This window comes from Bufo gargarizans, chromosome 3 (assembly GCF_014858855.1).
Source record: "Bufo gargarizans isolate SCDJY-AF-19 chromosome 3, ASM1485885v1, whole genome shotgun sequence".
NCBI classification, from domain to species: domain Eukaryota; kingdom Metazoa; phylum Chordata; class Amphibia; order Anura; family Bufonidae; genus Bufo; species Bufo gargarizans.
Window position 1 is genome coordinate 360242424 of NC_058082.1, and position 27098 is coordinate 360269521.

General features: G+C 42.5%; 1 protein-coding gene across 4 annotated transcripts in view; it reads left to right on the plus strand.

Annotated features, from left to right (window-relative positions):
* Positions 1 to 25101, plus strand: part of HIVEP3 (HIVEP zinc finger 3) — a 146310-nt gene extending 121209 nt beyond the window's left edge. For all 4 annotated transcript variants that reach the window (XM_044287950.1, XM_044287953.1, XM_044287951.1 and 1 more), the window contains 2 exons: positions 15084 to 15898; positions 23435 to 25101. In XM_044287950.1, coding sequence (XP_044143885.1) covers positions 15084 to 15898; positions 23435 to 23887 — 1268 coding nt within the window. In that variant the 3' untranslated portion in view covers positions 23888 to 25101. The remainder of the gene's footprint in view (positions 1 to 15083; positions 15899 to 23434) is intronic.
* The last annotated feature ends 1997 nt before the right edge of the window (positions 25102 to 27098 follow it).

The window sequence follows — 27098 nt, forward strand, 5'->3', positions numbered from 1 at the left end:
GGAGAAGTTGGGGAATGTGTTTTGGGGTGTCATTTTACATATACCCATGCTGGGTTAGATAAATATCTTGGATCCCAGACTTCTTCTCACGCTTTAGGGCCCCTAAAAATCCAGGGCAGTATAAATACCCCACATGTGACCCCATTTTGGAAAGAAGACACCCCAAGGTATTCAATGAGGGGCCTGGCGAGTTCATAGAATTTTTTTTTTTTTTTTGGTATAAGTTAGCGGAAATTGATTTTTTTTTGTTTTTTTCTCACAAAGTCTCACTTTCCGCTAACTTGGGACAAAAATTTCAATCTTTCATGGACTCAATATGCCCCTCAGCGAATACCTTGGGGTGTCTTCTTTCCAAAATGGGGTCATTTGTGGGGTGTTTGTACTGCCCTGGCATTTGAGGGTCTCCGCAATCATTACATGTATGGCCAGCATTAGGAGTTTCTGCTATTCTCCTTATATTGAGCATACAGGTAATGAGATTTTTTTTTTCGTTCAGCCTCTGGGCTGAAAGAAAAAAATGAACGGCACAGATTTCTTCATTCGCATCGATCAATGTGGATGAAAAAATCTCTGCCAAAAAAAAAAGGAGGGGAAAGGGTCTGCCAGGACATAGGAGCTCTGCCCAACATCCATACCCACTTAGCTCGTATGCCCTGGCAAACACGATTTCTCCATTCACATCAATCGATGTGGATGAATAAATCATTGCCGGGATTATTATTTTTTTATATACAAAGTGTTTGCCAAAGCATATGAACACCGCCACCTCCTCAGCTCATATGCCTCGGCAAACGTATCTTTTACGGCAGAGGAGAAATCTCGTCTTGCAGCACCGCATACACCGACTTGTGTGTAATCTGACAGCAGCGCAATGCTTCTGTCAGAATGCACATCAGTGCTGCAGCTAGTCGATCGGTTGGTCCACCTGGAAGGTAAAAAGAAAAAAACAGGCCGCAACGCAATTTTTTTTATTAACTTTATAATAACTTTAGAACAGAAAATATAAACTTTTTAAACTGAACGTTAACTTTTTTGCTTACTGTTTTTTTGTTTTTTTTTACCTTTATAGGTCAAACCTCTCCTTCCCCATGGGACAATGTGCAAAGCGCAAATCGCCCAAAGATGTGGCGAAGTACATTATGCACTTTATCCCAGGTGAAAGGAGAGGTTTGCAGCAGCTGTGTGTGAATGGGCCCTAATAGCCCTGTGTGCCTGTCCTGGTGAGATGTGATCCCTATGCTAGGTGTACCTGTGTGTGGTACTTCCGGAAACACTCCCCTAAGCATAGGGCAGGGTGGTCAGGGCAGTCAGGACAGAAATATTGGGTGTCATGCCTTATTCCACTCCTGCTACAGACACGACATCTTTTTCGGGGTGACGGTTGGTTTGAGGTACCAGCAACGACATTGGGGAAATGTCGCTCGTGTAGACGGCTAACTACACTGGTGGATGGGGCCACGAACCTCCTGGGTACAGGAGGTTCTCGATGATCTCTTCCTGAAACTTGAGGAAGGATCCTGTTCTCCCAGCCTTACTGTAGAGAACAAAACTATTATACAGAGCCTATTGAATCAAATATACAGACACCTTCTTATACCAGCGTCTGGTGCATCGGGAAACTAAATACGGAGACAACATCTGGTCATTGAAGTCCACCCCTCCCATGTGAAGGTTATAGTCGTGGACTTAGAGGGGCTTTTCAATGACACGGGTTGCTCGCTCAATTTGGATTGTCGTGTCTGCGTGAATGGAGGAGAGCATGTAAACGTCGCGCTTGTCTCTCCATTTCACCGCGAGCAGTTCTTGTTACACAAGGCAGCCCTCTCCCCCCTTGCAAGACGGGTGGTAACGAGCCGTTGGGGGAAGCCCACGTGACTAGTTCGCGCGGTGCCACAGCAGCCAATCTGTTCTAGAAACAAATGCCTGAAGAGGGCCACACTTGTGTAGAAATTGTCCACATAAAGATGGTACCCCTTGCCAAATAAGGGTGACACCAAGTCCCAGACTGTCTTCCCACTGCTCCCCAGGTAGTCAGGGCAACCGACCGGCTCCAGGGTCTGATCTTTTCCCTCATAGATCCGAAATTTGTGGGTATAGCCTGTGGACCTTTCACAGAGCTTATACAATTTGACCCCATACCGGGGTCATGTATTAGGGACTCGTCTACACAGATGTTTTGCTCAGTGGTATACAAATCTGCAAATTTCGGATTGAAGTGGTCTATGAGGGGCCGAATTTTGTAGAGCCGGTCAAAAGCTGGGTGGCCTCTGGGACGGGAGTGGTGGTGTTATCGCTAAAGTGCAGGAAACGCAGGATGGTCTCAAATCGTGTCCTGGACATAGCAGCAGAGAACATGGGCATGTGATGAATTGGTTTCGTGGACCAATATGACCGCAATTCATGCTTTTTGGTTAGACCCATGTTGAGGAGAAGGCCCAGAAAAATTTTAATTTCGGAAACTTGGACTGGTTTCCACCGGAAAGGCTGGGCACAAAAGCTTCCCGGGTTGGCGGATATAAATTGTGTGGCATACCGGTTTGTTTCTGCCACAACTAAGTCCAAGAGCTCCGCAGTCAAGAACAGCTCAAAAAATCCCAGGGCCGAACCGATCTGAGCTGTCTCAACCCGAACTCCAGACTGGGCAGTAAAAGGGGGAACTACAAGTGCGGCTGAAGTTGGGGGCTGCCAATCAGGATTTGCCAGCACCTCAGGGATTCTAGGGGGTCTACGGGCCCGTCTGTGCGGTGGCTGCGACGGGGTAACTACTGCGCTTGCCACCGTACCAGCTTCAACTGCCCTTCTGGTGCTTGCCACTTCACCATGTTGTACGGCAGTGCTGATACTAGGTCCAGGATGGGCTGCGCTGCTGGTGTATGCCTCACCACGTAATCCGACAGCGCCAGCCCCACTCTGCTGCCCTTGAAGCGGATCCTGCGCAACCTGTGGTCTAGCGACACGGGGCCGGGTACGCCTGGTGGTATCAGGGACCTCAACCTCCTCGTCCGAACTTTGAGTCAGACTGCCACTGCTTTCTACAGGTTCATATTCTGACCCGCTAGATTCGTCAGATGAGGGTTCCCATTCCTCATCCGACTGGCTCAGAAGCATGTAGGCCTCTTCAGAAGAATACCCCCTGTTTGACATTTGGGCAACTAAATTTAGGGGTATTCCCTGAGACTACCCAAGAAAAAAAGCAAGCCTGTCTTACAAATGGGAGGCTAGCGAAGTGCCGGAGGCCGCTGCGGTTGATAAAAAATATCAAAACTGATTTTTTTATCGCCGCAGCGCATGTAAAGTGATTGTACAGTGATCAAAAAAAAAAATTTTTTGTCACTGCGGTCGGGCGGGCGTGGGCGAACGCACGTGTGGGCGACTGATCGGGCAAACATTGCGTTTTGGGTGGAGGGCGAGCTAAGGTGACAATAATACTATTATAGATCTGACTGTGATCACTTACAGATACTATAAAAGTACAAATGCTGATTAGCGATACGCTAATCAGCGAATCAGTGACTGCGGTGCGGTGGGCTGGGCGCTAACTGATCCCTAAACTACCTAACCAAGGGGCCTAAACTATCCTAAACCTAACAGTCAATTCCAGTGAAAAAAAAAAGTGACAGTTTACACTGATCACTTTTTTCCCTTTCACTAGGTGATTGACAGGGGGCGATCAAGGGGTTAATTTGGGTGATGGGGTTGATGGAGGGTGATCTGGGGGCTAAGTGAAGTGTTGGTGGGTACTCACAGTGATGCCTACTCCTCTGCTGAGACCAACCGACGAAAAGGACCAGCAGAGGAGCAGGGAAGCTATTTAACACATCATATTTACTAATATGATGTGTTAGCTGGCTTCTGATTTGATTTTTAAAAAATCAGCAACCTGACGAAATACTCCTTGAACTTTTGCCGGCCCGCGATGCACATGCGCGGGCCGGCTCTGACCCATATCTCGCGTCTCGCGAGATGACACATGGATGCGTCCAGGAGGAATGAATCAACCACCTTCCGGACGCATCCGTGCGTTAGGCGGTCGGGAGGTGGTTAAAGCGGAATGGAGACGGAACGGAGGCAAACTGATGCATTCTGTGCGGATCCTTTTCCATTCAGAATACATTAGGGCAAAACTGATCTATTTTGGACCGCTTGTGAGAGCCCTGAATGGATCTCGTAAACGGAAAGCCAAAACGCCAGTGTGAAAGTAGCTTAACATAGCTATTCATGTCCACTTTCCCACCCACATTTCAAAACTCGAGTGAGTGGTGTAAAAAGCCAATTTTGTGACTTTTTGAAACCAGAATTCTCGAGTGAAGGCATGATAAATCAGGACCTATGTGTATTCTGCCCCCTATTGATTCCCATTGGGAATCTGTGCCATAGAATGGACATGTCAACCACTGAATGGGGCTAAATCTGTTTGTGGATCCATTGCTATTCCAGGGCAGAAATCCGAGGGACAGCCACAGATGATTTTTCAAATGGAGAAATATAAGAGTCTGTATGAACACGCATCTGGCTTGAGCAACAGCCTTGCTGTCGTGCCTTGTCTGCAGTGGGATAAAGTGGTTGTCCAAGTTAAATAAAAACTGTGGTAGCAGTTGTATGTAGTCAAAAATAACAAGCAATATTTCTCCTGCTGCCTCCAGTACTCCAGTCCCACCGCCAACATTATCTTCCTGGCTGCAGTGCCAGGTTCCATGCACACAGGTTACAGTGCAGCCAATATATATATTTTTTTAATGCTTTTTTAGGTTTACATTTTTTTATTTAACTCAAACAACCCCTTTAAAGGTGTTTTCCGAGATATTTTAACGTATGACCTATATGTCATCAATATGTGATTGGTGGGGGTAGGGTTGTATCGATACCCAAATTTTTATTCTGTTTCGATACCATAAAAAAGTATTGCAATACTCGATACCATGCAAAAACAAAAAGCTGTGTGTATTCTGCATTTTATGGAACGTCCGGCCCATAATAGAACAAGGTTTAGAACATTTTTGGGGGGGAACAAGGTGACAAAAAAATGGTGAATCGCACATTTTTTCTTTTTTTACGACGTTCACCGCATAGGAGATATTTTTTAATAGTTTGGACGTTTTGGATGTGGCGATTTGTAATATGTTTATTCATTTATTGTTTATATATTTTATATGTAAGATTGGGAAAGGAGGTAATTTATACTTAATGTTTTGGTGCTTGTGTTTTTTTTTACTTTTTATTTACTAACTATTAGCCCCCTTAGGGGCTAGAAGGCTAGAACCATTGTCCTATTCCACCTAATAGAGCTGTATTAGGTTAAATAGGACACTCTCCCTACTGCCCTGTGCATAGTGCACATGGCAGTAGGGAGCTTACCATGGCAGCCAGGGCTTCAGTAGCGCCCTGGCTGCCATGGTAACCGATCGGAGCCCCAGGGTTACACTGCTAGGGCTCTGATCAGAAGCTGCCACTGCACCACCAATGAGGAGGAGGGGAGGGAACCCTGTGGCCACTGCCACCAATGACTTTAATACTGGGGTTGGGGGGCGGAGGGCGTACTGCGCCACCGATGTTTTGAATACTGGGGGGGCGCACTGCGCCACCAATGTTTTTAATACAGGGGAGGGGGGGGGGAGGGCGCACTGCACCACCAATGAAGATATATTGCCTATTAATTCAAATACAGGAGACAGGTACTGGCTGTAGAATCATATGGCCGGCACCCGACCTCTATGAGAGGTAGCACAATGAGGAGGAGGAGGAGGAGGAGAGGGGACCCTGTGGCCACTGCCTCCAATGACTTTAATACTGGGGTTGGGCGGGAGGGCACACTGCGCCACCAATGTTTTTAATACTGGGGTTGGGGGGGGTTGGGGCACCTGAGGGGTTTACTGACGTGGATTGCAGCTACCTCCCATAGAGAGCGGGTGCCGGCTATATGATTCTGCAGCCAGTACCCGCCTCCTGTATTTGAATTAAAGGGAACCTGTCACCTGGATTTTGGGTATAGAGCTGAGGACATGGGTTGTTAGATGGCCGCTAGCACATCCACAATACCCAGTCCCCATAGCTCTGTGTGCTTTTATTGTGTAAAAAAACTATTTTATACATATGCAAATTAACCTGAGATGAGTCACAGCTTGAAAATATGACTCTTCTCTGGTCACACAAGTAAGACTTTTATGTTAATTTGCATAAAAGGCGGGAAGTACAAAAATGCATAATACTTATTGAATTTGTCTGCAAATGAAATTAAAAGTGTAATTTATATGTTTAGGGTAACACAATGAACATTTAGAAACGCTCAGTGAGGGTAGCATAGTAGAGGTGACACTGGTTCCCTTTAATGAATGAGTTAACTTCATTGGTGGCGCAGTGGCCACAGCTGCTCCTCTCCACTTACCCTCCCCCTTGGCGGCACAGGGGGAGGGAGAGATTGCTTTCTTCTCCCCTGTGCTGCTGAGGGAACATGGCGCGCACTGAGAGCCGCGTGCTCCATGTTCTCTGATACTAGGCTGCGCTACCTAATATCAGTAAATGGCTTCCTCTCTCCACCATCGGGGCTGCTGCGCTGCTATGGCAGCCCCGATGGTTGCCATGGCAACCGGATGCTTTGCAAAAGTGTCCGCTGTTGCCACCTACAGGACATTTGATTGTATTACACTTTGCAATGCAAGAGCATTGCAAAGTATTGTACAGCCCCACTGGATCTTCAAGATCCAAGAGGGACTTGATAAAAAATAAAAATGTGAAAAAAAAATGAAAGTAAAAATAAATAAATAAAAATGTAAAATTAAAAAAATAAATTGCCTTTTCCTATAAAAAATGAAAAATTAAAAACTACACATATTAGGTATCACCGCGTCCGTAACGACCGTCTCTATAAAGATATCACATGATAGACCCCGTCCGATAAACACCATAAAAAATAAAAACTGTGTAAAAAAAAGCCATTTTTGTCACCTTACACCACAAAAAGTGCAACAGCAAGTGATCAAAAAGGCGTATGACCCCCAAAATAGTACCAATCAAACCGTCACCTCGTCCCACAAAAAATTATACCCTATTTAAGACAATTGCCCAAAAAATAAAAAAGCTATGGCTCTCAGACTATAGAGACACTAAAGCATCATTTTTTGGGTTTCAGAAATGCTATTGTGTAAAACTTAAAAAAATAAGAAAAAGTATACATATTAGGTATTGCCACGTCCGTAACGATCTTCTCTATAAAAGATCACATGACCCAACTCCTCAGATGAACGCTGTAAAAATAAATAAATGAAAACTGTTCCAAAACAGCCAATTTTTGGGTCACCTTGCCCCATAAAGTGTAATAATGAATGATCAAAAAATCCTATGTACCAAAAATGGTACCAATAAAAAATTTTTTTTTATAAAATGGAAAATCTGGCAAAAAAGTGAAAATTTGAAATTTCATCTCCATTTTCCTATAATTCTTGTGGAACGCCTAAAGGGTTAACAAAGTTTGTAAAATCAGTTTTGAGTAACCTGAGGGGTGTAGTTTCTACAATGGGGTCATTTGGGGGTTTCCACTATGTAAGCCCCACAAAGTGACTTTAGACCTGAACTGGTCCTTAAAAAGTGGGTTTTGGAAATTTTCTTAAAAAATTTAAGAATTGCTTCTAAACTTCTAAGCCTTCTAACGTCCTAAAAAAATAAAATGACATTTCCAAAATGATGCCATCATAAAGTAGACATATGGAGAATGTTAAGTAATAAATATTTTATTAGGTATGACTTTCTGTTTTAGAAGCAGAGAAATTGAAATTTGGAAAATTGTGAATTTTTTAAAATGTTTGGTAAATTTGGGATTTTTTCATAAATAAAGGTGAAATATATTGACTCAAATATATGACTATCATGAAGTACAGTGTGTCACGAGAAAACAATCTCAGAATGGTGTGGATAAGTAAAAGTGTTCCAAAGCTATTACCACATAAAGTGACGCATGTCAGATTTGTAAATTTTGACCTGGACACTGGGGCATCAATGACCCTTGGTCATGAAAGGGTTAAGGAGAGGATTGTGGAACATCTAAAATCCCATGGATTGAAAGATGAAAAACAGCATGGGTTTACTTCAGGGAGATCATGTCAAACTAATCTTATAGATTTTTTTGATTGGGTGACTAAAATAATAGATGGAGGAGGTGCAGTAGACATTGCTTATCTAGACTTTAGTAAGGCTTTTGATACTGTCCCACATAGAAGGCTTATCAATAAAGTGCAGTCTTTGGGCTTGGACTCCCATATTGTTGAATGGATTAGGCAGTGGCTGAGGGACAGGCAACAGAGGGTTGTAGTCAATGGAGTATATTTAGACCATGGTATTGTTACCAGTGGGGTACCTCAGGGATCTGTTCTGGGACCCATATTGTTTAATATCTTTATCAGTGAAATTGCAGAAGGCCTCGATGGTAAGGTGTGTCTTTTTGCTGATGACACAAAGATTTGTAACAGGGTTGATGTTCCTGGAGGGATACACCAAATGAAAAGGGATTTAAGAAAACTAGAGGAATGGTCAAAAATCTGGCAACTAAAATTTTATGTTGATAAGTGCAAGATAATGCACCTGGGATGTAAAAACCCAAGAGCAGAATATAAAATCAGTGATACAGTCCTAACCTCAGTATCTGAGAAAAGGGATTTAGGGGTTATTATTTCAGAAGACTTAAAGGTAGGCAGACAATGTCATAGAGCAGCAGGAAATGATAGCAGAATGCTTGGGTGTATAGGGAGAGGAATTACCAGTAGAAAGAGGGAGGTGCTCATGCCGCTCTACAGAGCACTAGTGAGACCTCATTTGGAGTATTGTGCTCAGTACTGGAGACCATATCTCCAGAAGGATATTGATACTTTGGAGAGAGTTCAGAGAAGAGCTACTAAACTGGTACATGGATTGCAGGATAAAACTTACCAGGAAAGATTAAAGAACCTTAACATGTATAGCTTGGAAGAAAGACGAGACAGAGGGGATATGATAGATACTTTTAAATACATAAAGGGAATCAACAAGGTAAAAGAGGAAAGAATATTTAAAAGAAGAAAAACTGCTACAAGAGGACGTAGGTTTAAATTAGAGGGGCAAAGGTTTAAAAGTAATATCAGGAAGTATTACTTTACTGAGAGAGTAGTGGATGCATGGAATAGCCTTCCTGCAGAAGTGGCAGCTGCAAATACAGTGGAGGAGTTTAAGCATGCATGGGAAGGGCATAAGGCCATCCTATTCATAGTATTTAGTATATTGGGCAGACTAGATGGGCCAAATGGTTCTTATCTGCCGACACATTCTATGTTTCTATATTTGGTCAAACATTTAACTGGCTTAGGGGTAAGTTACACGAAATGCGCTTCTATTAAAAAAAATCTAGAGCGCTGTATTTTTGCAGCCTGCACTATATATATTACATATAGTACAGGTGTCATTTTGACCACACATAGCAGTCTATTTTAAGTTCAGATTGTTACATATTTAGTTCTTAATTTGGCATTAATGGCAGCCAAGCTCAACCGAGGGGAATCCAGAGAGGGGTTCACCCAGCTTTCACTCTCCCTGCCACTGTCCCTGACTCTTTCTTCGCAACTGTCCCTGCCTTTGTCCCTTTCTCAGCCCCAGATCTCGCCCCCACATCCATCAGCCTCCTTTCAGACTCCCCAGCTAACTTCAGCCTCAGATCAGACTCCCATCAGACATCCCAGCCTCAGATCAGACCCCAATCAGACCCTACCTAGCTTCAGATTAGACTCCCATCAGACTCCCCAGTCTCAGATCAGAGCCCCAGCCTCATACCAGACTCTCCCAAGCCTTAGATCAGACCCCCAGCCTCAGATCACACCCCCATTAAACCCTCCCTAGCCTCAGACCCCAGCCTCAGATCAGACCCCCCCAACTTCAGATCAGACCCCCAGTAGGCCCCCCAGCCTCAGATCACCCCCCATCAGACCCTCCCCATCATCCATTAGCCTTAGATCAGCCCTAATCAGAGCTCAGATCAGACATTTAAAATAAATAAACTTACCTCTTCAGCTCTGGACAGCACAGCTTCTTGGCAGATTCACTTACCCTCCCTGGTCTCCTTCCCGCCGCGCTGTAGTGTGACCTGACAGCGCACAGTGTCACGGCATAGTGCATGTCTACATGCACTACGTCCTGGTGCTGTATGTATCAGGACACAGTGCAGGGCTGGAAGAAGGATAGGGAAGGTGAGTACAGACAGTGCAGTTATCACCTTCCTGTGCCTCCCACATGTTAATGACCGCTTTTATAATAGCAGAAGTAATTAGCATTTTCTCTGGCATCCCCACCCCTGACCTAGATTTAGTGTTCTTGGGCGGTGATCGGAAATGGGTGCCTGCTGAAATCAATTAGCAGGCACCCTAGGACAATCCGAGGGGGGGGGGGGGTCCTGTGACCCCCCTATATCGGCGATCGCGGCAAACCGCAGGTCAATTCAGACCTGCGGTTTGCTGCGTTTCCGAGTTATTCGGGTCTCTGGTGACCCGATAACCCGGAACAGGATGGTGATCGGTGGTGTGATAATACACCACCAATCACCATCCTGCGATCCTGAGAGGTGATGGTGACACCACCTCTCAGGATCGCTTCTGATTGGCTGCAGGGCGGGTGGGAGGTTTAAACTTCCTGCGGCTCTGCCTCCTCTCCCTTTCTGTGTCCGGAGCCCGTGGAGAGAGGAGCAGCGTCGGATCTGTGCCCAGCAAACCCCCCCCATCTCTGCCCAGCGCCCCCCTTCTAACCTTCCACAGTGCCATCTGGTACTAAAAGGTACATAGGGACAGGTTAGGGAAAGGTTAGGTTAGGCAAGGATATTCAGGGAAAGTTTAGGGGGAAAAAAAGAAAAGTTTTAACTGTTGCATCACCCTGATCGGGTGTCTGGGGTCCACAGCACAGCTGTGTGACCCTAAACCCCCCAGGTCTGTGAAGGTTCCCATTTATCCAGGTCATGGTATATATCTGTAAAGAATAAATCAAGCATACGCCCAGCTTGCCTCCAACTCTGAGAGCCCCAGTGAGGACGATGTCATCCGCGTCCTCCTCATCATCTAGCGATGATGATGAGCCCCCAAGGCCGCCAGGAGGAGCAAGAGGACCGCCATGCCAGGGACCTTATGGCCCACACTAGTACGAGCAGCTCTGGGGCTCGTACTAGTTTTCCGGCCCACCAGATAATTCCACCTGAGCCCCCTACTGGTGAAATTGCATGGTGTACCCCAGAGGATTTTGAGCCCGTGTTTCCTGATTTTGTTGGCCAACCAGGAATCCAGATTCCCACAATGGGCTTCACTGAATATGACTATTTTAGTCTTTTTTTTCAGTGACCACTTTGTGAATCTGATGGTGGAGCAAACGAGCTTGTACGCCCAGTCATTGCTCAACACCCGGGCTCCTTTTTGGCTAGGGCCGGTGGCTGGACTCCAGTCAGTGCAGCCGAGATGAGGACGTTTTGGGGCCTCGTGCTGCACATGGGCCTAGTCAAAAAAAAAAAATGTGTCAGGCATTACTGTAGTGGGGACGTCCTCTACCAGACCCCACTTTACAGTACAGCCATGACATGTTCCCGTTTTGAGGCCATTCGGAAATGCCTGCATTATGCAGATAATGCAGCATGTCCCCCCCCAAGGTGATCCTGCCTATGACCGCCTGTACAAAATCAGGCCGGTCATCAATCACTTTGGGGCCAAATTTTTAGAGGCCTATGTACCTGGAAGGGAGGTCTCGGTTGATGAGGCTCTTATTGCTTTCAAGGGGAGACTCATTTCCCGCCAGTATGTTCCCTCTAAGCGGGCGAGGTATGGTGTGAAGCTGTACAAGCTTTGTGAGATTACCTCAGGGTACACTTATAAGTTTCGTGTGAACGAGGGGCGAGATTCCCGTATTAAACCCCCAGAATGTCCCCCCACTCTGGGTGTTAGCGGGAAAATTGTGTGGGACCTTATGCACCCACTGCTAGATAATGGTTACCACCTGTACGTGGATAACTTTTATACTAGTATCCATGGAGTACTAAATTTATAATCCCCTTCCCCAATTTTAATTCCATTTAGCCACTGACAATCGAAAAAAAAATGATGGTTCTCAGGCTTGAGACACTAAAACAAAAAAAATAAACTAAAAAAAACCCTGACTCTTAGACTATGGCAGGGGTGGCCAACCTTACAGACACAAAGAGCCAGAAAATAAAAATGTATGACTGCCAGGAGCCACAAGCTATACATTTACACAAATATGCGTGCACACGACAGTATTACTGCAACTGAGTTTTCAAACATTTTATGGAACATTTGGCCCATAATAGAACAGTTCTATCCTATTTTTTGGGGGGACAAGGTGACTATTTTTTTCTGTTACGGTGTTCACCACATAGGAGTTTTTTTTTATATTTTAATAGTTTGGACTTTTTCAGGCATGGCGATTTTATGTGTAAAATTGGGAAAGCGTGTGATTTAAACTTTTAATATTTCTGTGTTTTGTATTAATTTTTTATTTAATTTTTTCACTATATATTTAATAACTACAGGGCAGCATGGAGCTCACCATGGCAACCAAGGCTTCAGTAGCATCTTGGCTGCCATGGTAACCGTCCTGGATGCAATTTTTTTGCATATTTTCCATTTTAATCCGTTTTTTACAGTAACAAAGCAAGGATTAACAGCCAAACAAAAACTAATATTTATTACCCTGATTCTGCAGTTAAGGCTCCTTTCACACTAGCGTTCGCTGGTCCGCTCGTGAGCTCCGTTTGAAGGAGCTCACGAGCGGACCCGAACGCAGCCGTCCAGCCCTGATGCAGTCTGAATGGAGCGGATCCGCTCAGACTGCATCAGTCTGGCGGCGTTCAGCCTCCGCTCCGCTCGCCTCCGCACGGACAGGCGGACAGCTGAACGCTGCTTGCAGCGTTCGGATGTCCGCCTGGCCGTGCGGAGGCGTGCGGATCCGTGCGGATCCGTCCAGACTTACAATGTAAGTCAATGGGGACGGATCCGTTTGAAGATGCCACAATGTGGCTCAATCTTCAAGCGGATCCGTCCCCCATTGACTTTACATTGAAAGTCTGGACGGATCCGTACGAGGCTATTTTCACACTTAGCTGTTATATGCTAAAAATAATGCAGACGGATCCGTTCTGAACGGAGCCTCCGTCTGCATTATTATGAGCGGATCCGTTCAGAACGGATCCGCCCGAACGCTAGTGTGAAAGTAGCCTTACAGAAACAACCCATATGTCATCGTAAACTGCTGTATGACCAAACTGCAGGGCGCAGAAGGAAAGGAACGCCATATTGTTTCTGGAAGGCAGATTTTGATGGCCTCTTTTTTTTGGGCACCATGTCCCATTTGAAGAATCCCTGATGCACCCCTAGAGTAGAAACTCCATAAAGGTGACCACATCTAAGAAACTACACCCTCAAGGTATTCAAAACTGATTTTACAAACTTTATTAACCCTTTAGGTGTTCCTCAACAGTTTATGGCAAATGGAGATGAAATTTCAGAATTTCTATTTTTGGTAACCTTGCCTCACAAAAATGTAATATAGAGCAACCAAAAATCATATGTACCCTAAAAATAGTCCCAATAAAACTGCCACCTTACCCCCTAGTTTCCAAAATCCCACTTTTATGGAGTTTCTACTCTAGGGGTGCATCAGGGGGGCTTCAAATGGGACATGGTGTAAATAAACCAGTCCAGCAAAATCTGCCTTCCAAAAACCACATGGCGCTCCTTTCCCTCTAAGCCCTACCGTGTGCCCGTACAGTAGTTTACAACCACATATGGGGTGTTTCTGCAAACTACAGAATCAGGGCAATAAATATTGAGTTTTGTTTGGCTGTTAACCTTTGCTTTGTTACTGGAAAAAATGGATTAAAATTGAAAATTTGCCCAAAAATTTGAATTCTTAAATTTCATCTCCATTTGCCAATAACTCTTGTGGAACACGTAAAGGGTTAGCAAAGTTTGAAAAATCAGTTTTGAATACCTTGAGGGGTGTAGTTTCTTAGATGGGGTTTGGAGTTTCTACTCTAGGGGTGCATCAGGGTGGCTTCAAATGGGACATGGTGTAAATAAACCAGTTCAGCAAAATCTGCCTTCCAAAAACCACACAGCACTCCTTTCCCTCAACGCCCTACCATGTGCCCGTACAGTAGTTTACGACCACATATGGGGTGTTTCTGCAAACTACAGGATCAGGGCAATAAATATTGAGGTTTTTTTTGGGCTGTTAACCCTTGCTTTGTTACTGGAAAAAATGGATTCAAATGCAAAATTTGCCAAAAAATTTAAATTCTTAAATTTCATTTCCATTTGCCAATAACTCTTGTGGAACACCTAAAGGGTAAACGACGTTTGTAAAATCAGTTTTGAATACCTTAAGGGGTGTAATTTCTAGAATGGGGTCATTTTTGGGTGGTTTCTATTACGTAAGCCTCACAAAGTGACTTCAGACCTGAACTGGTCCTTAAAAAGATTTGCTTCTAAACTTAAATAAAATGGCATTCCCAAAATGATCCAAACATGAAATAGACATATGGGGAATGTAAAGTAATAACTATTTTTGGAGGTATTACTATGTATTATAAAAGTAGAGAAATTGAAACTTTGAAATTAGCAAATTTTTCAAAATGGTAAACCAAAGGTAAATTTGGTATTTTTTTATAAATAAAAATGAATATTTTTGACTCCATTTTACCAGTGTCATGAAGTACAATATGTGCCGAAAAAAACAATCTCAGAATGGCCTGGATAAGTAAAAGCGTTTTAAAGTTACTCACACATAAAGTGACACTGGTCAGATTTGCAAAATATGGCCTGTTCCTTAAGGTGAAAATGAGCCCGATCCATAAGGGGTTAAGTGTGCTGACTCTAAAAATCAAGAACAGGATGGACAGACAAAATTCCTGCATTTAACATGTTTTGTAGCCCCAGTAAATTCAGACTGTGATATAATTAATACTATAAAATCTAATTTGATCTTTATATCAAAGAATATATAATGGACTGAAGTTTTCTGTATAAAGAAACTATAATTATTTCGAATTTATGTATTATTATATATTTATTTTACAGGGACAAGTGAAGAGCGATGGCCAGAGAGTGATGTGGTGGAAGAGCATCAGTTCTCTGACTTAGAAGATACAGATGACGATGAAGATTCTGATGGAGAAGAGGAGGATGACGATGATGAAGATGAAAGTCAGGAAGAAAAAAATCCAGATATCTCACCAAGTACTGTCACTTCTTATTCACCTAATGAGCCAAGACAAAACCCAGACAGTGCAGATAACACTTCTGCCTGCCAATTTTCTTCTCGGCAATTACAGACTTCAGAGTCTTCTGGAAAAGATTCCCAAACACTGCTGCTATCTGATCAGTCAGTGTCTCAAGAGCTAATCCCCAGTAGACCGTGGTCTCCAGGCAAAGACATAGGCAGTAGTCGGGCAGGTCCATCCAGGAGACATCTTCTCCAGAAGAGAGAAAGCTCCCCAAAATGTTTTTCACCGACAGGCTGTACCTCACCCCGTAGGGGAATGTCACCATGCCAGCGCTTGCCATCAGCTAGGGAAGTGTCTCCTTTACGATGTGTTTCTCCTCAGCAACTGTCTCCTCATCGTAGTCTTTCACCAAGGGCATATATGTCACCAGAGAGGGGTTCTTCGCCACCAGTCCGACATTTATCCCCCAGCAGTGAAGTCACAAGTCTGCGTTATGCAGCTTTTAGAGGTGGACTAGCTTCACCATCCAGGTATCCATCTCTTGGGAGAGAGGAGCCCCATCATACAAGGTCAGATGCTCAGATCCACTTAAAAGCTCAGCATGGAGTACTTCCATCTAGAGCTCAACCTCATGGGACTTCTGAACCTCTGGAGTCTTCAGGGATCAAGGTAAGGAAAAGAAGACAGGAAATTTAGAACAGTTAGTTGTATTATTTGTATAATGTGAAACGCAAAGACTAAAATTGCATAAAGTCACCGACATCAGTATACACAAGAGATGTACTAGTGACAGGGAAGATTATCTTTTTTTCCTCAGATCTTGCTGCTTAGCTGTATTTTAGCTAATCTCCATTAAGGCAGATCTTTGACTACAGTTTGGCTAAAGTGTTTTCCAAGGAGTCTGAGGTAGTCTGAGACGCACCTCCTGTCTCATGATTGGTTCAGGCTCCTGTTCCCTCCCTCCCCCGCTGCTCTGCCTTCCTCTGATTGGCTGTTGTATGAAAGCATAAGTTTATCACAGGCTCACTAGATGGTCAGTGCATGAAGAGGGTATTTCTAATAAGGGCAGAATAATTATAAAGTACAGATCACTAAATCATCAGTGAGAATGAGATTATCAGGTAATTGGCATACATATATTGAGGGAAGTGAGCCTTACGCTGCGTTCACACCTGAGCGTTCGGGATGGAGCGCTCTGTATGCGCGATTGTATGCGCGTTTACAATCGTGGCTCCGGATAAAGCAAACGCCCATTGTCGCGCGTTCCCGGAAGTCTCTGTACGGGAACGCGCGACAAGACACCCCAAAGAAGCTCCTGTACTTCTTGGGGCATCAGGCGTTTTACAGCGCGATCGTACGCGCTGTAAAACGCTCAGGTGAGAACCATTCCCATAGGGAATCATTAGTTCTTGCCTGTTGAGCGTTTTACAGCGCGTAGGAACGCGCTGTAAAACACTCAGGTGTTAACCCAGCCTTAGGGCTCATTCAGACGGCCGTAGTGTTTTGCAGTCCACAAATTGCGCAAAACATGGATACCGGCCGTGTGCATTCCGCATTTCATAGACCGCAAATGGACGGCACTGTGCTGGATTGCATACAAGAATCGGACATGTTCTATCTTTTTTTGCGGGGCAGTGGAATGGAACTATGGATGCGGACAGCACACAGTGTGCTGTCCTCATCTTTTGCGACCCCATTGAAATGAATAGGTTAGCACCCGTTCCGCACAATTGTAGAATGGATGAAGAGTTGCGGACCCATTTATATGGCCGTTTGAATGAGCCCTTAAGGGGAGCATGGAGGGTCAGATGCTAACCTGCATTCCACAGCTGTCTGATATATTTAGTGAATGATATTGGTATGCGGTTCTGATGAGCGGTGTGTTCTTCCCATTCCCTTGCACTTGCTTATACAGGTAGCAGTTGTTCTGTTATAGATCCAAAGGAGTTCTATGTAGGAAAGCTCCAGCCTGCAGCATACCTCCAAACAGTAAAAAAAATAGACCCAATGATAGTGGATGATGTCAGCACAGGGGTTTCAGCTAATAAATGTATAATGAAGAGGTATAGAATTTTCCAATATACAGCACTTTTCATACCAATTCATGAAGAATCTCAAGATCTCTCCACGCAGGGAATAAAAACCAGTTCTGGTCATGTGATGATCACATTGTGCACAGCTCATTACAAGACACATCTGATAGCTGTACTGTAACTGTAATGTGTCCTGCACCTTTGTGATCATCACATGACTGTGGACACATTTATAAGGAAACTGTAAAGGTTTCTATTGGCAGCAAGCAGAGATCTTGAAAACCTATATAATATATTGCACTATATATACAGTACAGACCAAAAGTTTGGACACATCTTCTCATTCAAAGAGTTTTCTTTATTTTCATGACTATGAAAATTGTAGATTCACACTGAAGGCATCAAAACTATGAATTAACACATGTGGAATTATATACATAACAAATAAGTGTGAAACAACTGAAAATATGTCATATTCTAGGTTCTTAAAAGTAGCCACCTTTTGCTTTGATTACTGCTTTGCACACTCTTGGCATTCTCTTCATGAGCTTCAAGAGGTAGTCACCTGAAATGGTTTTCACTTCACAGGTGTGCCCTGTCAGGTTTAATAAGTGGGATTTCTTGCCTTATAAATGGGGTTGGGACCATCATTTGCGTTGTGGAGAAGTTAGATGGATACACAGCTGATAGTCCTACTGAATAGACTGTTAGAATTTGTATTATGGCAAGAAAAAAGCAGCTAAGTAAAGAAAAACGAGTGGCCATCATTACTTTAAGAAATGAAGGTCAGTCAGTCTGAAAAATTGGGAAAACTTTGAAAGTGTCCCCAAGTGCAGTCACAAAAACCATGAAGCGCTACAAAGAAACTGGCTCACATGCGGACCGCCCCAGGAAAGGAAGACCAAGAGTCACCTCTGCTGCGGAGGATAAGTTTATCCGAGTCACCAGCCTCAGAAATCGCAGGTTAACAACAGCTCAGATTAGAGACCAGGTCAATGCCACACAGAGTTCTAGCAGCAGACATATCTCTAGAACAACTGTTAAGAGGCCAACAAGTGCTAAGCATCTCTGGGAACTCGTTCAAGACTGTTGGAAGACCATTTCAGGTGACTACCTCTTGAAGCTCATCAAGAGAATGCCAAGAGTGTGCAAAGCAGTAATCAAAGCAAAAGGTGGCTACTTTGAAGAACCTAGAATATGACATATTTTCAGTTGTTTCACACTTTTTAGTTATGTATATAATTCCACATGTGTTAATTCATAGTTTTGATGCCTTCAGTGTGAATCTACAATTTTCATAGTCATGAAAATAAAGAAAACTCTTTGAATGAGAAGGTGTGTCCAAACTTTAGGTCTGCAATGTGTATATATACAGTCATGTGAAAAAATTAGGACACCCTTTGAAAGCATGTGGTTTTTTGTAACATTTTTAATAAAAGGTTATTTCATCTCCGTTTCAACAATACAGAGAGATTAAAGTAATCCAACTAAACAAAGAAAACTGAAGAAAAGTCTTTTCAAGATCTTCTGTAAATGTCATTCTACAAAAATGCCTATTCTAACTGAGGAAAAAGATAGGACACCCTTGCCCCTAATAGCGAGTGTTACCTCCTTTGGCTGAAATAACTGCAGTGAGACGGTTCTTGTAGCCATCTACCAGTCTTCGACATCGGTCTGAGGAAATTTTACCCCACTCCTCAATGCAGAACTTTTTCAGCTGTGAGATGTTTGAGGGGTTTCTTGCACGTACAGCCCTTTTCAAGTCACCCCACAGCATCTCAATGGGATTTAAATCTGGACTTTGACTTGGCCATTCCAGGACTCTCCATTTCTTCTTTTTCAGCCAATCTTTGGTTGATTTACTAGTATGTTTTGGGTCATTGTCATGTTGCATGGTCCAGTTCCGCTTCAGCTTTAATTTTCTAACTGATGGTCTCACATGTTCTTCAAGCACCTTCTGATACACAGTAGAATTCATCGTGGATTCTATGATGGTGAGCTGACCAGGTCCTGCTGCAGCAAAGCAGCCCCAAACCATGACACTTCCACCTCCATGCTTCACAGTTGGTATGAGGTTCTTTTCTTGGAATGCTGTGTTTGGTTTACGCCAAACATGTCCTCTGCTGTTGTGTCCAAATAATTCAATTTTGGACTCATCTGTCCAAAGAACATTATTCCAGAAGTCCTGGTCTTTGTCAACTTTATCTCTGGCAAATGTCAGTCTGGCCTCGATGTTTCTCTTGGAAAGCAAAGGTTTCCTCCTTGCACACCTCCCATGCAAGTTAAACTTGTACAGTCTCTTTCTGATTGTAGAGGCATGTACTTCTACATCAACAGTAGCCAGAGCCTGCTGTAGTTCTCGAGATGACACTTTAGGGTTTTTGGAGACCTCTTTTAGCATCTTGCGGTCTGCTCTTGGGGTGAACTTGCTGGGGCGACCAGTCCTGGGCATGTTGGCAGTTGTTTTGAAAGCCCTCCACTTGTAGACTATCTTCCGGACAGTGGAATGGCTGATTTCAAAATCTTTTGAGATCTTTTTAAATCCCTTCCCAGACTCATAGGCTGCTACAATCTTTTTTCTGAAGTCCTCTGACAGCTCTTTTGCTCTCACCATGGTGCTCACTCTCACTTCAACAGTCAGGAGCACACCAAACTAAATGTCTGAGGTTTAAATAGGGCAAGCCTCATTCAACATGCAGAGTAACGATCTACTAATTATGTGCACCTGGTGTGATATACCTGTGTGAGATCTGAGCCAATTTAAGAGGGAATACATGTGAGGGTGTCCTATCTTTTTCCTCAGTTAGAATAGGCATTTTTGTAGAATGACATTTACAGAAGATCTTGAAAAGACTTTTCTTCAGTTTTCTTTGTTTAGTTGGATTACTTTAGGCTACTTTCACACTAGCGTTGTTTTAATCCGGCGTTCAATTCCGACACCGGAACTGCCCGCCGGATCCGGAAAAACGTGTGAAAACGGATTGCATTTGAATCCTGATCAGGCTTTCGATTACAATGGAAAAATGCATTGGAAAAAACGGATCCGCCATTTATGGACTTTAACTTTTTTTTCACATTTTTCGGGTTTAACATGCAAAAGCCGGATCCGTTTTGACTGAACACACGGGGCCGGATCCGGCGTTAATGCAAGTCAATGGGAAAAAAGCCTGATCAGGCGTTCAGTCAAAGTGTTCAGGCTTTTTGGCCGGAGGTAAAAATACTGCATGCTACGTTTTTCTGAAAAGCCTGATCAGTCAAAAAGACTGAACAGAAGACATCCTGATGCATCCTGAAGGACTGACTCTCCATTCAGAATGCATTAGGATAAAACTGATCAGTTCTTTTCCGGATTTGAGCCTCTAGGACGGAACTCAGCGCCGGAAAAGAAAAACGCTAGTGTGAAAGTACCCTTAATCTCTCTGTATTGTTGAAACGGAGATGAAATAACCTTTTATTAAAAATGTTACAAAAAACCACATGCTTTCAAAGGGTGTCCTAATTTTTTCACATGACTGTGTATATATATATATATATATATATATATATATATATATATATATATATATATACACAGTATATATATATTTTCTGAATACCGAATTTTCCTTGAAGCAGTTTGCGTCCAGTATAATAAACACTTGATTGTATAATGAAGACAAAAGTGCAAATTTTGGCTTACCAACAAATAATTTACAAAGTAAGCAAGTTGTAAAAAATGAAAACAGCAGTGGTCTGGAAATTGCAGCAGGCTAGATGAGTTTCCTTTTTTCCAGCATGTAAATTTCCAGACAGAAGTAGAATTAAAGGGGTTACTCCATGATTAAATGACATCTGTCAGCAGATTTGTACCTATGACACTGGCTGACCTGTTAAATGTGCACTTGGCAGCTGAAGGCATCTGTGTTGGTTCCATGTTCATATGTGCCCACATTGGTAAAAAAATGATGTTTTAATACATGCAAGTGAGCCTCTCGGAGAAACGGAGGAGGTTGCCCTTACACCTAGAGGCTCCGCTCTCTCTGTAATTGCTGCATCTCTGTACTTTGATTGACTTTAGGAGAGGTCAGGGCCTCATTTACACTAAGTACAGACATAAAATAAGTCTTCTGCTAGATAGGAATACTCACTACATCAGAAACCACTATGAGGTTTTTCTGACACAGTTTAGCATTCATATTTATAACTGAGTGGATAAGGTCCTTGCCTCTAATGTACATCGTTGGGAGTTCAAATCTCAGCAGAAACTTTTCAGAAATTAGATTTAAATACACTGGGGTGTCCCCAAGCATTGACTCCATATATGGATATAGCTATATATGGAGTCAGAGCAGGGACTTCTAAGCTAAACTAGAGTCCCAACACCCTCCCCTCTTCAAAGCAGGGGGTGCCTGGGCTTCTCCCATTGACTTCCATTGTGCTTTGGTGCTCGATCAACACTAGTGAAGATCCATGAACTGAACATATGTGTCCACCTCAGTGAGGTGGACAGAGAAATAAGAAAAGATACAAACAGCAGGTGGCACTATACAGGTACATTTTATTGAATAATTCAGTGGCTATACTAAGTTTTCAATTGCACTTCGGTTACATGAAGTTGCAAAAGTATGCAGAGCCAGGTACTGGTTTGAAAACAGCAGAATATTTTTTGTGGGACAACCCCTTTAAGTTTACAGGGGAATATTTTAGGTTTTGTACTATTTGCTGCTGACTGCTGTCAGTCAGGGTTGTTGTCAACTGTGCGCTGTCTGCTCTCCCTCTGTTGACACTAGTAAAGTGTTAGAGATACAAGTTGGGAGGGGAGGAGGTTGTATACAGCATAAGAAGCCACACTGTATTAGAAGGTCTGCAGGGGAAGAGAAGAACGCACAGGCAGGATCCTTGTAGAGAGAGGAGAGAACCCATGCAGAATTTTTTCAGGGGTAAGAATCATACACATGCATACAGACTGGTAGCATCGGTGCCTATGTTGGGACAGTTCAGTGGAGATCCCTTATGAGCTGTAGAAGGTGATGACATCAGTACAGTAATGAAGCAATACGAATACATGACAGCTAATAAAGACCGCAGCATCCTAGGCACACAGACCTCACATCCAGTATGATACATAGTATCATTCCTTTCCAAGCACGCTTTTATGCATTTAAATGGATGCTTTGATAAAGACTGTAATGTTTACTGTTGGAATCCTGAAATGAAATTTCACTTCTGTTGTCTTCACATTACATTGCTGAGTGCTGTAATTTCTAATTTTGGTGGTTAATTAGGGGGTATTGATAACCTCAGTCACTGCTTATTAAAAAGGCTGACACCAATATACTGTAAACCATTGACCACAAATGGCTGCCACCATAGTGCCTTACCGAATGGAGTCTCTCATGGCTCAGTGTCACTGATGGTCCTCAGCAATGCTTGGGAATGACTTGGCGCCCTACAGTTTATCATGGCTTCTTTGTTTGATAGCTTAGAAACAGTATGAACACCATTTTGTAAAGCACATCTCACAACTCTGATATAAAAAGATTATAGTCCTGGATTTCTATTATTTTGACTTTGGTTTACAGGTACAGATGTATCCAATAATTGTAGCGTAGTCCAAACTCAATCCTTTTTAGACTCTTTTTTTATATTATATAGGCCAGGGAAAAATTCTGCAAGGCCATTGTACGTCAGTGTACCTTTTTTTTAAACTGCATAGAAATCCTAGTTGACTATGCTTTTCTGTGCAGAGGTATTTTCCTCCCAAAAAAATTTGTAATGCGGGAGACATTTTTTTGTGGGTGACATTATATGCCACTGAATAATGTCTATGTTGTGGTGAGTACTATCAATGTATAGATAAGACAGAATTCTTTAATGTATGTGAACAGCACTTAGAAATTGTGGCTGGTGTGCTTTATTTACTTATATTAATTCATTTTTGTCATCCAAACGTCTTGATTCTCACAGCAGCTCCAAAATCTGCATGCATGGCTTTTCTGGTTATGGGACAATTTTCTAAATGAACCTGTAGGAGCGGAGGGCAGGACCTTGGGATATAATAGTCGGGAGAAATGTGTAACTTTTTTTTTTTTTTTTAGGTGTGTTATATAAACTGTGACTGGAATATGAAATTCAGTAAATGCAAAGCTTTATCCAGATAACATTATTAATGCAGAATTCTGTTATATTGCAGAAACCACGACCATCCGTTTTCCCTGCTGTACCAAGAACCTTTTGCTCACCTCTTACACCTCATACATTGCCAAGGAGTGGAGAAAACTTATTCACCCATCTGCCTCTGCATTCGCAGCATCTTCAGCGGACACCCTATCCAATGATCCCTATTGGGGGCATTCAAATGGTACAGGCCCGACCCAGCCCTCAACCCTCTCTAGTAGGACCCATACTTTCTGAACTACATGTAGAAGGCCCTGATAAGGAGGCACCACAAGAAAGAAGTGAGCAGCCACTCAGGACTAACAGGAGAGAGGAAGACAGGGCAATGTCGACCCCCAGCACAGCCCCACAGCATTCACCAACTCCAAGCACTTACTGCCAAACTGCTTGCACTCCATCTCCACCACCTGGAACACCTCACTCCAGCGTTGACTGTCTTAAAGAAGAGCATGTGGAAGGGGAAGGGTGACTTGACTCTACCAAAAAGGGTGCTCCCATTTTCAGTTCCTTCTTTCTATGATCTCTCCATATTGGTGACAGCATGAGGCTAACTGTGAAAAGGAATCCTTTTAAGGATAACAGTCCAAGGTGTTGAAAATCCAAATATAGCAATGTGAGATTTGTTTGGATCCCTTAAGGGTACAGGGTTAGAATTGCGTGGAGTTGAAGAAAGAAACCTTTGTACGATTGAGAATAATCGTGGAATCTTTGCAAAGTTTAAGGATTGGTAATCTTCAGTTAGAGTTAAGCATCCAGGGTATGACTAACCCTTTAAGCGTTCACGTTCTTTTCTGCTCTGGTACTGAAAGACACTTACAAATACCGTAAACGTTAGGATCAGTTGCATCCACATCTATAATATAGAATGATACATACATATATATATATTTTAAAATACACAATAGACATCCTTTCCCTCCAGTTCAGGGCTAAAGGGAACAACTTCATTTCATTCCATTTTGTCCCATCAATGTCATCCCATATGCAGTTTATCTGTGCCTTTTTATACACAATTTTCTTTTAAGATGAAAAACAAAAAATATATAAAAAAGGAACTTTCTACGCTGTGAAAAATGTGAATCTTTTCCAATGTGCACCTGCTTCTATAAATATTTTATTGGGGAAAGCCAGATTTCTACGAATCTGTTTTGGCTGTGCTCCCCCTTATAATGTGATCCTGAGATGTTGGAAGGAAATGCACTGAAAAAGTTGTTTTTGTTGTTTTTTTTAGTCTATATATATCTGAATATCTATCTATATATATTGAAATGGGATAGGTGTCTACAGTGCTGTACAGATATATTTATACAAATTTATTTAATTAGAATTGTATTGTCTTTTTCTGTTTTTGCTTTAAGGGTTTTGGGTACAAAAGAAATGAAAGCTTTATTTTATGTTGTCACTAAACCCAGCACTTCTCCAATGTGATGAAAGTGGGGCAGCACTTGATGTGCTGTGGAGCAATGCTGAATGATGTTGTGGAACTGCAGTAACTGCACTGTATAATGTTGGGGAGCACTCATTCTGGATGTGAGAGAACTGAGAACTGTGTGTTGTCAGTTACCGTGCTAAACTGCACGGCTCGAAAGGAAAAGTCTGGTACCGTGTTAGCCAATAGAAAACTAGTTTACTTCTATCAATAGGAGAACCAGAATAAGAGTATTGCAGGTTTAATAACTTTTAATGGCTAACAAAAATAGAAGTAATGATGTTACATAGCGAGGTTTTGAGACATCACCAGTCTCTTCATCAGGCGTACTACAAAAATATATGAAGAAACGGCATATACAATAAGAACAGAGACATGGGGGGATAAATGGACATTTGAAAATTAACAGAACAAAATATCAAAGATCTTGAGAATGAGTCCTTAATTATCTTACAGATAAGGGGTGTGAACGTTTTATGGTCTCTACACTCAGCAGGACTATAAGATCCCTGGGACATTCACATGTTCTACATCTAATGTTGTTTTTATGATTCTCTGCACTAAATGTCCTGTTAGAGGCCTCTACGTTGGAGAAACAGGACAGAAACTCAATGCAAGGATGAGGTCCCACCGCCACACAATTAAAGAGAAGAAGCTACACTTTCCTGTGGCTAAGCATTTCTGTAGCCCAGGACACAATGTAGAACATATGAAAGTTCTCATATTAAAAGGTAAAGAGCTAGAAGAATTTGGGAATGCAAATTTATAACACTGCTTGACACTTTGAATACTGGACTGAATTTGTCCCTGGGATTTATGACACACTACAAGATCTAGAAAGTCTTCTATAGACATAGTTGGGGAACCAGGTCTCTGAGATAACATCAATTTAGAGACCATAAAACTTTCACACCCCTTATCTGTGAGATAATTAAGGACTCATTCTCAAGATCTTTGATATGTTGTTCTATTAATTTACAAATGTCTATTCATTCCCCCATGTCTCTGTTCTTATTGTATATATATTGCTGTTTCTTCATATATTCTTGTAGTACACCTGATGAAGGGACTTGAAATGTCTCAAAAGCTCACTATGTAACATCATTACTTCTATTTTTGTTAGTGATTAAAAGGTATCAAACCTGCAATACTCTTATTTTGTGTCTCTTAATGAGAGCACTAAACTGCACTGCGCCACCATGCTTGGTGTAGAATGCATTACACAGGGGTGATTTCACGGGACTCCTTAAAGGTCGGTTAGGGAAGCGGTAGTATTTTATTTGATACTTGTATTATGGTAGTGATTTTTAGATAACTTATCTGCATTGTCATCTGCATGGGAACTGCCCGTGAATCTACATGTTCCATGTACAGTAGGGTTTACTCCAATCACTTATTCGAGTTTGAGTTCAATCTCTGACTAAGCACTTATGGAAAATGTCCTCACCTAGCACCTTATTTCCCTTGGCATTCCTTTGTTCCGATTCCTTTGCCTACCATTCTTAAGTACATGAAATTGACGGTACTTTTTCTGTTGCGACAGTGATTTTTGCACTTTTGAAGCTTCTGTTTTGAAGGCTTAGGTACACTTTTTGGTCAGTTTTATTAACTGAGCCATCTTTAGAATAGTCCTAACCCAAACCAGATTATTCTTAAGGATGATAGTTTAAGCACTTTTATTTACTAAGGAAATCAACAAGTACCTTATTTTCTAGTTATTCTCCTGCTTTTTTTACGATCATCTTACTAACATTGGTTGTCCCAGGACCGCATTCCTCATATGCACCATGTATCTTCCTCAATTTAGTCACTTTCAGTATGTGTATACATGCTTAGAATTGTATGACCTGACAACTGACGCTGACTGCCACAACTCTGAGCCAAGAGGACTCTTTCTTGCATGACTGCTTGTTTAACTGGTGCTTAGAAAAGTCACACTTACTGCTGTTTGACAGGAGCTTGCACTATGTAGACATCAGGATTTAGGGGTTTTCTATGGCATTTCTTTTCTTGATTAGTGGCATATAGTAGCTACCATATTTCTTTACCTATAATAATACCTAAGTGAAATGTTTTAGTGCCCTTAGGCTAATAGTATGTAACTTGTGTATATATAGTAATGGAACACACAAGCATTTGTAAGACATACGTTTAAAGCAACCTTATCCGTAACATTGTTTTTGTGATTTTTCTTTTTGTCTCACTTAAAGTGATCCATTTTGTTAGGAATATATGAGGAATTACCTGTTTA